The 11,186-nt window shown below is 37.5% G+C and overlaps 1 protein-coding gene across 2 annotated transcripts in view; it reads right to left on the bottom strand.

The window, feature by feature from the left end:
- Window positions 1-11,186, bottom strand: part of HACE1 (HECT domain and ankyrin repeat containing E3 ubiquitin protein ligase 1) — a 52,970-nt gene that overhangs the window by 26,923 nt on the left and 14,861 nt on the right. Inside the window, exons 10-11 of one of the 2 annotated variants that reach the window (XM_009285021.1) lie at window positions 7,192-7,438; window positions 820-1,160 (exon numbers count right to left, since the gene is read on the bottom strand). In XM_009285021.1, coding sequence (XP_009283296.1) covers window positions 820-1,160; window positions 7,192-7,438 — 588 coding nt within the window. The remainder of the gene's footprint in view (window positions 1-819; window positions 1,161-7,191; window positions 7,439-11,186) is intronic. The other variant, XM_019473546.1, reaches the window with a different exon arrangement.

Consider the following 11,186-nt stretch of genomic DNA (forward strand, 5'->3'; position numbering starts at 1 on the left):
CTGCCCAGGGAAGTGGTTGAGTCCCCATCCCTGGAGGTATTTAAAAGACGAGTAGATGAGGCACCTAGGGACATGGTTTAGTGGGCATGGTGGCGTTGGGTTGACGGTTGGACTCGATGATCTTAGAGGTCTTTTCCAACCTCAATGATTCTATGATTCTATAATCCATAACAATCTTGGACAGACTAAGACTTCAGTGACAGTGGACACATTTTCCTTTTTAAACCAGACACTGATGGTATTAAATTTACCTAAGTTGTAGTGCCTGTTCCACACAAAACTATGTTTGTAAACTGGGGACAGGATTCCAAGCAAGCATTACTTTGAGACTGAACTCTCCTTGTTATAAACTTCTGCAATATAGCCAAACAAGTTTTGCCCCAGCTGTCATCTTCATACACAAAGATAATTCGCATTTTTTTTTCTGAGCTTATAGCTGTTGATGAATAATCACATTAAATTTAGGGATGATTTCACATTAAGAACCAACAGCAAGAACAGCTAAGTTTCAAGAGATGAAAATTACATTACCTGCAAGTATAACACATGATTACAAAGAGCCATTAGACATTCAATACGAAATCTGCCCCAACGCAGCTACGTCCATAGGCAGTAGCACTACGGAAAATTTGCTGTGCTGTTTGGTGCCATTAAAGCAGGGAAAAAAAAGCATTCAAATAATTGAACTAGTGAAAGCATTAAAAAGCATACCCTTCACTGTCACTAATATCATATGGCCAGCACGAACATTCTTCCAAGAAAGCATATATGATTTTAAAATGGTAACAGTTTAGGTAACAAACGGGATCCCCTCCTTACCCCTGAGGCATCTGACAGGAGCAGCACATATAAAATGCTTGAATGACAGCACTTAGCCTGTTTGCTGTCATGGAGATAACATCCTGGCAATCAGCACAAGCTTCCTGCTTCCCAGCAACATCGTATGTTTTCGACTCGCCAGCGTCAGCGGATAGCTCTTTTCTGCCCTCGGTTCCTGCAGCAGCAGCAAAGGAAGGCATAGGAGTAGCATCCTGGTGATCTGGTCCTTTTTGCTTCAGTAAAATAGAAGTAATATTGGCAGAGTCCCTTTTGTTTTTCATCAGCTCCGTGGCTATAAGAACGAGCCATTCATCTAGAGAATGCCAGAGCAGTTCCAGTGGCTGCAATAAACACATGCAAAAACAGACAAAAAAGGAACTTGTTGACATTAGATAATATTAATGATGTGACAATCTTCTGAAGGCAAATAAATATCATGCACATTTAAAAGCTTTAAATGACCCTTTAGAAGTCATGTTAGAGATAAGAGTCAAAGACTCAAAAAATTCTGTACTTGTAGCCATAGAGCGCAGAGAGAAAAACGTCATATAGAAGGAAAATAATCAAGCAGCAGATGGAATAAAGATAAAGTAATTTAGAAAGAGTGAAACACTGAACTATTTAACAGAGTTTGGCGTCACGGTTGTTACATGGCACACAACTGTCTGACTGCTGCAGTCAAGCAGAGAGACAATAATACACATGTTGAGTTTCCAGAATAAGAGTGCGTCACTTCTTTAAGGCCCTGGTCAAAGCAGCTCCCTCTACCAGGTAGATGGAGCAAACCCCAGACAATGCCACTGAGATTCAGACTCATACACATATCTTGCAAGATGTGCTTTATGCATAGTGTGAGCTCATACAACTTGTTTTGATAATACCCCAGACATCTCAGAGTAAGGGTCACTAACACCTAGCTTTATGAAACAGAAACAAATATCAGCAGAATCACGTGTCAATTTTTAAAGCTGTAGATTTTATTTTAACAAAGTCACTCTTTATTCACTACCAGCAGCTTAAAACCAATATAATTGAAACCTGGTACAATTCCATCATTACACATTTGCTCTGAGGTGCAGACCTACTACAGAGGAGAGAAAGGGCTGAGAGACCTGTGGCTTTCTCACGAGCATTTCAAAAAAACATGAGGGCTGACTGTGCTGTCCCTTAATGGTGTTTAAGGGGACGCTTCACAAGCATACAGTCTAGTGAGCGCAGGGATATGTATCCTACAGGGAGGCAATTCTGACTCAAGTCTTTCAGAGCATTCCAAAAGTAAGAGTGAACTTCTAAATAGTTGAAGTGAATGAACTTTTTCCATATAGTACTGTTGCATCAACATTTTTCACCAATTAAAGCATTCAAAGACTTAGCAGATACTGAAAATTTTGTTCTCATCTTCTAAAGTTGCCTTTAAAAATTAAGAGCTGTTCACAGAACACTATACCAGAAGTCTACAGTATCTGGAGCACTATCAGTACACCTAAAGTCTACAGTCTGGAGCACTATCAGTACACCTAATAGCAACACACTCTCAATACACAATAAATTACTTCTCGTAAAAGCTGTGTATTAAAAAATTCTGTTGAAATTTACCATTAAAAAAAATTTACCATTATGCTTCCATTTTTTCCCCCCAATAAGAATTTCAGGGAAAGCCAGCCTGATCTCCAAGACTGGTAGGCTTTGCTCAACATACTGTATGACACTCACTTAATCCTTGTACTCCCGGTGACCACACACTTCTCTAGATGGTGATCTGAATACCTCCAGTGTGGGTATCATTTTCTACATAAATATCTGCCATACAGGATCAAGTTAGCTTCTTTCCAAGACCTACCTGGCAAACCTTCACCACAAAACATAATGTAGAAAAACTGTCTAATGGAAAATAGGATTCATTGAAGAATTAAAATGCAGCTGTGTTCTTAACATGTAACTCACAAGAAACTAGGTAGTTATTTACTAGAATACTAAAATGCAGTTTTCTTCTCCCAAACTTTTCAGTGTTTAGCTTGCCAGACACCGTTTTTCCGCTATCTTGTGTTTTATCTTTTATTTCCCACAGACTTAGCATGCCTTTCAGAACTCTTACAACTGATTTGTTTTTCCAAAGCTAGTTTTTCCACAGATTCTGATCACAAACTCATTCAAAAGCGTAGTCAAGCATAGCAAATTTGACATTTCACTTTCTTTTTTCCTAGTCTAACTTCACAATATAAAGCACTCCTAAATATTGCCCATCACCTCCATATCCATGGCTGTCAGCATTTTATGTTAGCATCCATGATCAGACCTTTTCAAGCATAATATGGATATATTCAATCAAACCATTAGCAGCATTTTTTAAAACTACAAGTCAGCATTCTTCAGTCGATTCTTACCATGAACTGCATATTGAACACAAACCTCCATCCAACCTTCAGTTTTCGTTTCTCACTTTTCAGAAAAGTTTCTTTGGAATTATACATCTGAGTGATCAAGTACTGAGCTTTTACAGCTGCATACCTCGTCTCCCAAATGCAAGGATTTAGCTATGCAACACCTTCTTCTCTACCCATCTAGAAAGCAAGACACTAGAAATCAAACCCATATTCAAACTGCGACATTGGAGCAAAATCTTTTGCCAGGTGACAGATAGTTAGTCTTTTAAGACACAGGGAGCAGGCGATCACTAATCCATGAAGCGACTGTGTCACAGCAGAGAAGTCAATTCTATTCTAGAAAAGAACAGTATCTGAAATGAAGGAAAAATGTTACGGGCTTCCCAACTTTGTTCAATTAGACAGGGATATTTTGCAGCAAGTTTCCCTAATATGTCATCATACTGAACAGCAACTGGAAGGGCGATACATGAAGAAGTAATGAATGTAAACCTGGTCAAAATTACTATTCATAAAGTGTCTCGCTGTTAGGATCTCATTTGAGTTAGCGGTAGCTTGTTTCAAGATTGGGTGTCAAAATTCAATGACTGTTTTGTTTCTTGCAAGATCAGTACAAGAGCGTGCCTTAATTTGCTAGTATTTCCACTTTAAAGCATTTCAATAGGCCTGAATTGACCAGGCCTGTACTGAATTACATACAGGGAACTTCAGTAAAGCAAAGATGGCCCTGTGATTTTCTTGTCCTTGTCAAGCAATAACATTCCTCAGCAGCCTCAGATCAAGATATACTCACATTTTCAATCCCTTCCAAGCTGGATTACAGTGACAACTCTTCAAAATACGTTCAATCAGTACACTAATACAGAAAACCTTAACACAGCATTAAGAAAAGAGTCAGAGGAAAGTTTTTCTTCATTTCTTATACCGGATAAAATATTTTTGCACCAGCTTTTTAGAACGAGTTATGAAGTACATCTTTAAAGGTCATCAAGTACAGATCTATTTGGACCTAACAGGAGTGCATTCAGAAGGAAAGGAAACAATCCCTTATACCATGCAATAAAGCCTGATAATGTTCCTCCGCATATCCCACAAGGGTACCACAAGACAGAACTCCTGCCACTGCTACCCTCAGTCCTCCCCAGATAAAAGTTTTGAGGTCCATTCTTGAAAGACGACAGTATTGAACAACAGATTAGCTTCCTATACAGTAAAGAAAGACAATATCTTGAGGACTTCACTTGCACAAATAAAGAGCATTCAAAGAAGTGGGTGGTGACCTGTATCACTTTCTCGTGCTCTGGAAATTACTCAAGACCTTACATGGGACATGAACAAGCAGTCAGAGACTTGGTTTTCCCCATAAAACCTGTATCAGAATTCAAATTATCTACAACATTTATCCCCAACAACTGAATTCAAAGATCGGCAGCAAATTCCAACTTACAGGTACTTTCCTCTAAAATTTTCAATATGGATCTCAAATTTAAAATCTTTAAGCTCCATGTTGACTTTTTTAATACGGATTTAACTCCCGTTTTGGAGCAGCAACCTCTGTGGTTTCCCTAATAGCCTGTACTAAACAGTTACACAGCCTATATTCAAGAAAACTCAAATAAAACAAAAACCAGAAAAGGAGTTCTTTGTCACTGACCTGCATGTCCCGCATGCAAGTACTGGTACCAATGAAGGCATACAACTGCCAGGTCTTCAGGTAGCCTCTGTACCATTGTAATAAACTAGAGATATAGTGGGCTTTTTCCCCTTCTCCCAAAAGGTTAAAGGGATGATCACAACCATGTTTTCAAGGAAAGGACAAAAAAGAAAAAGGGAAGGTAAGAATAAGAGAATGGGAAGTCACCCAATGGACTCAGCACTACGTCTAATCTCCTGCTACCCAGTTGCTGTAAATTTAGGGAAGAACAGGCTAATCCAACCACAACTGAAGATTAACTTTACATTGCCAGACCTGTGTGCCCCATTCCCAAACAAGAATAAGTTCTCATCAGCAGTTTTGTATTTCTGAGTTTGAAATTTAAATCAACCTTAAAAATATCATGGACACAACAGTGGCCCTAATGAAGGGCTGCCTCGGTTTTAATACTTCTAAAATAAATTAAAATAGCAGCAATAATAATTTTAAAATCATCCTGAAATTTTTGTTTTGTTAGCTAATGCAACAGTAGTATATATTTTGCTTATTTATTAAAAAACATAAATGTTCTTTTTACACAATTAAGAACTACTGATATTTTCTGGGACAACCGTGCCAGTTGTGTAATGTAAGTCTACTGCACAAGACTTAACTCCATACTAAATTGAGAAACAATTCTTTCAGCATACAAAGTAGTTTGGGCACACAGATAAGTGATTCTGCTGAAATACAGTTTCCTCCGCAAATTGCAGTTGCATATTTGTTTGTTTTATAGTGAGTTCTGAAGTTATCTGGAGTTGAAAAGCATGAAACTTTTTTTTTCCCCCTTTTTGGGCTATGAGCAAACACAAAACGCAAGAAGAGGTCAGCTACTCCTAAAACCTTGAAGAAAAAGAGGTAGCAGAATATCTACACAGAAAGGTAACAGAAGATCTCACTGCAGATAGTTCCTGTATTAAGCACATTTAACATCTGCTTGTTATTTAATCTAGTATATTTAAATCAATTTTCATTAAAACTGTTAGAAAATGCTATCTTTAATAAAACTATTCTTCTGATTTGGGTAGGTCTTTAATAAAATTATTCTTCTGATTTGGGTAGGTCTGTTTTTTGAAAATGGTAATCTGGTTAAACTCACAATGTGTCAATCTAGCTCAATATATTTCAGCGAACAACTCTAAGGGACAATTACTACATTGCATACTGTACAATGCATTACATTTTGCACACAGTATTTTATACACTCAAGCACTAGATTTATATTAATAATATAAATCAATTCGCTATTAAAACTATTTTGCTATCAGAAACACAAACATTTGTGCTCGTTTTTAAATAGTCTAATGCTTTCCTTCTTTCCAAGAGAAGAAGTTTAAACAAAAACTGAGCTACTTAACTAAATATAGCTGGAATTAGAGTATCATCTTTCATGACCTTATCAATACAGCTCTGTCTTAAAAGTCATTAGAAGTAACTTGATGAACACATATCATCAAGTAAATGCAGTAATTTCAAAATATTGTTTTCACAACACCCTGGAAGAAGTGCAAAGGTTAAGTAAAATTCTCATGTAATCATTGGCATCTAAATTTGGTGATATGAACTGTGCCATGTAAGAGTATGGCAGAAGATAGGGGAAAAGAGACTAGCCTTCAGTTCTCATTATTTAAGTGCTCTGAATAGTATGTCAGTTATATACCCAATGCAGATTGAGTGGCACGCAGGAAACCAGGACTGCTTTACAGAAAGGCAAGCTATGATTTTCTACAAAGGGATTCCCTCAACCAACAAGCATAAAAAACAACCTTCAGAAATTAAACATCTAAACGGCAAGCACCTAAAGCAAGTGTTTGAAAACAGCTATAAATCAATAACCTTGCGAGGGTAGTAGTAAGCTGGTATGTTTAAAGCATGTGATAGTAAAATTCAAGAAAAAAATTTCGTGGTCACAGTGAAAACAATGAACAGATTAAGAATTCAATTATTTCCATTTATCTTGTGAAGTTAGGTAAAACTGAATGATCAGAACTCCCAATGACTCCAAATATCATTTTGAAATTACATTAATACAATCTATTATACAAATATTACCACATTTTGAGATTACTACACTCTTAAGTAACAGAATAGAAATAAAAACAAAGTTTACCAAAATCAGCTGGGTAACTAAACTTTCAACATCTAATAAACAATATATTAAATAAGAAATAAACAGAAATTATGAGATGAGATGTGCATCAGTGGTTAAATGAATCCAGCGGGAAAAAAATAATTAAGGAGAAGGAAAGAGGTAGGCTTAACTTAAGAAGGGATAGGGACATCAACCAAACTTACTTCCTGTTCATGAGATGTCTGATTAATGAATGCATGCTTTGTGAAATTCATCTCTTTAACGTCTATCTTCCTAACAACATCATATACTTTTCTGACCTTGAACACCTGACTTCTTGGAGTTTTATTTCCATTGTAGCCCATGTCATTTCCATTACTGGGAGAGGATGGGCCAATGCGAAAGACATGGCAAAATATCCTCACGATCCTTAAGAGACTCTTCATTTGAGCTTCATAATTACTTGACAAGCTGGGGGAAAAAATGGAATATTTAAGTTTCTTTTCCTAGATGAAACAATTTAGTATATTAAGGAGTAAGCAATCTAATGGTAGGGTCTAACACACATGCTGAAACAAACCCTAAGCTTTAAACCCTAGTGAATTTTAACTTTCATTTCCTGCACCAGCCCCAAAAGTCAAATATAAGCACTATAATTTTACTAACATGTACTCATGATTTTAACTAGAAGTGACATAAGAACAGCAAATTGCAGATCTTGCAAAATACTGCATTTCTTTTTACGCACATGGACACTTGTCATGAACTGCTGGTAAGAAATTCAACTTACTACAGTAAGGATCTCAACGCATGAAACAAATTGGGATATCCAGATGAAAATGTTTTTCAATCCAGAAGAGATAGCATCCAATGGTAAAAGCATACTGACTAATTAGATATGCTGCCACAGCCCATCCTCACCTAGCTATTATCCTAAATGCTTATTGACTACCTTAATCAGACAAGGGATCAGAATGGTAAAGATGCCACTACTTCTACTCAAGAGAAACATCATACAAATTGGGATATCCAGATGAAAATGTTTTTCAATCCAGAAGAGATAGCATCCAATGGTAAAAGCATACTGACTAATTAGATATGCTGCCACAGCCCATCCTCACCTAGCTATTATCCTAAATGCTTATTGACTACCTTAATCAGACAAGGGATCAGAATGGTAAAGATGCCACTACTTCTACTCAAGAGAAACATCATCTAAAAGATACTACATAAAAGCACCACTATGTTATTTATTTATCCGATATATTAAAAGTTTTGTCTTCTTAACTGAACTGGCCAACACGGAACTCTGTACCAATACAGTGTAGAATATGAGATATTCATGAGTTCATGCACAAGCATAACATTCTCCACCAAATTCAACTTGGTTTTCTTTCCTTAAACCCCAAGTAGTAAGAATTCTTCTGTCTTGAACACGTAACAAAAACTGCAAGAAATTAAGACTTTTCCTACTGAACTTTACTCACTTCTATAATATTTATAAGTGAGCACATATTCAATTCTATCCTCACAGGACTTGCAGCTTAAAAGCATGCTTTCTAACTATAAGATCAGTATACACCAGAAAACTGACACCTTACAGGATGCTGTAAACCTCTGATGCAATTAATAATTTGTTAATTCACAAATCTGAAACATAGCTAGTTGTAACATCACAGTACCTTTATCATGACCTCACTCTCCCTATGGCATGGGTAAAAGCAAAAGACATTTGTTTTCAGCACTACATTTTAATGACTGCCAGCGACGTGTTCATTTTGAAGAGCCATATACAAAGAATTTTACCAAACTGATACACAAAGTATGAGTTTCTTGTCACAATCTAGACTTGAACTAGAGAAGCTTTCAGTAAATTGAGACAAGAAAGGAACACAAAGAGTAAACAGTGTAACACTAGAAACATTAAGTCTTCAACCAGGTAATGAAAATCACCTGACTAGCAGGCTGTAATTATGTTACCAGAAGCTCCGGTCACAGCCACAAATTAGCATTTGTAAAATCTTTGCATATATATACCAAAATAATCTATGAATACAAGAAGCTAACTCAAGAAGCTAACTTAAGCATTGAAAAAAAAAAACCCAAACATTTCAATTGAGGTTTATCATCCCTCAGCAGCAGTGTTTTCCTGGTGAAATTTCAGTTTAAGTCTCCTGGTCTCCAGGAAGAGGACCCACATATATAGGAAAACCTTAAAGCACTTTTAATAGTTTACTGAAGCTTTTATCAGCATGTTTGTAAACATTCAGCTAGGCTCAATCTGCCCCAGCAAGACCAAATCATGTCACACTACAATTGTTTCTTGGAAAGAGGAAATACACAATGGAGGTAATCCTAACTGAGCAGGCTCTTTGCTGGTATTCAAGGCAGGAGTCCTCAGGCAGAAGCTTCGTGGCACTCCTGGCTACCTGCCAGAAGCATTACAAAAAACAACTTTTGACACTTTTGAACTAAACACAAAAAACCCAACAGCAATGGGCTGCGGGTTAGCACCCAGGAAACTAACAAGTGATGATATTAGTTCAGCCATGCAAGAATATCATTACTGGAGGTTTTAATGTACAGAGTGCATTTTACATACTATTTGTTGGAAGGAGGAGAAAGAGGAAAGAGGCCCAAGCTTGGAGGTCTGTATTCACCAAGTACTACCTTCATCCTCATTATGTTAATAAACTGAGAAAAACTTAGCTGAAGTAGAGACTGAAGCCTCTGACAGGGAACAGAATTGGAAAGAACAATCAGAGACAGTTTTTCTGAAACTGTATCTTGTAATAGAAAAAGAAAATAATTCCATTTCCCTTGTGACATACTACAAAGTACCAAAGAGAAGCGGACCAGTAAAAGCCCACAGGACACCCTATGTACAGGCATCTCTGGAAATGCCTGCCCATCCAGCGCAATGCGAAGCTTCCAACTTGTCTTCAGCCTCCGCTAGTCAACCCACATGCAGCAGTACAGGAGTACATACTGGCTCAAGTTCAGAGACAGTACAGGCACATAGACACTGTTTCTACAGCCATACTGAGGGAACATTGCTCAATACAGAGGAGCAATAACAGCAATAAATCAAATCTAAACACACAATCAGTTTAATTTATCTCTGAAGATACTGAAATGGAAACAAATACTGCCTCGCGTGATCTAATCCAGCTACCGCGACTTCTGATGATGTCCCCATACAAAGCAAGTTTGAAACCCCTTCCTGCAGAACGGTTTTACACTTTATCACAGTTTATTTGTGGGAGATCTATTGACTCTGATGAAGTCTGGAGACAACTTATAACACATTCCTTTTAAGCTGATTACACACTGAAGCCCAACAACAGCTTAAGTTCTTCAGAAAGTTATCTTTGCAGCAACAAAATGTCATTAACATGTCTATGCACTTTAACCCCAAACACTTGAGGGGTTTCAGTCTTTTATGCTCATTCATTGAGGCGAGCACCCATTGGAACAAGACTGTGATTAATGGTGTCATGAATTTCCTAGCATTGTCTAGGAGTTCTGACCTGCTATCTACAAGCTCCATCCAAATTTAACATGACTGATGGTCATGATGACCTAGAACTATGAATATATTATTTAGTCTCCATCTAACTGATAGGCTCCTTGCACCCCAGCCCCAGTTGAAAGAAGCACTCAAAGTCTTATTACTCTACAACATATGCTGAGAGGCCTCTCCAGTTACAGAACACTCTTAAACCTCTCTTTTCCAAAAAGCCACCCAGAACACATTAGTAAGGAACTCATGCTTTCAGGCTCTTGACCTCTTTCAGTAAAGATTTTCTTAGCTTCTAGTAAAGCATAAAGGTTAGAGCAAATTCTGCTAGCTATTTAAAACAGTAAAATGTTACTGGTGTTCCAACAGATTATAGATAAGGTGTTTTGCACAAACTCCCTCAAACAGATGCCACAAAAACTAGGAAAGCATACTAGGAAAATATGCTTGCCTATTTTATGTGTTTCCCCAAGTAGAATCATAGAATCATTGAGGTTGGAGAAGACCTCTAAGATCATCGAGTCCAACCATCAAACCAACACCACCATGCCCACTAAACCATGTCCCTAAGCACCTCATCCACTCGTCTTTTAAATACCTCCAGGGATGGGGACTCCACCACTTCCCTGGGCAGCCTCTTCCAATGTTTCACCACTCTTTCAGTAAAGACATTTTTCCTTACATCCAATCTAAACTTCC

The sequence above is a fragment of the Aptenodytes forsteri genome, unplaced genomic scaffold (assembly GCF_000699145.1).
Source record: "Aptenodytes forsteri isolate BGI_AS27 unplaced genomic scaffold, ASM69914v1 Scaffold171, whole genome shotgun sequence".
In the NCBI taxonomy this organism is placed as follows: Eukaryota; Metazoa; Chordata; class Aves; order Sphenisciformes; family Spheniscidae; genus Aptenodytes; species Aptenodytes forsteri.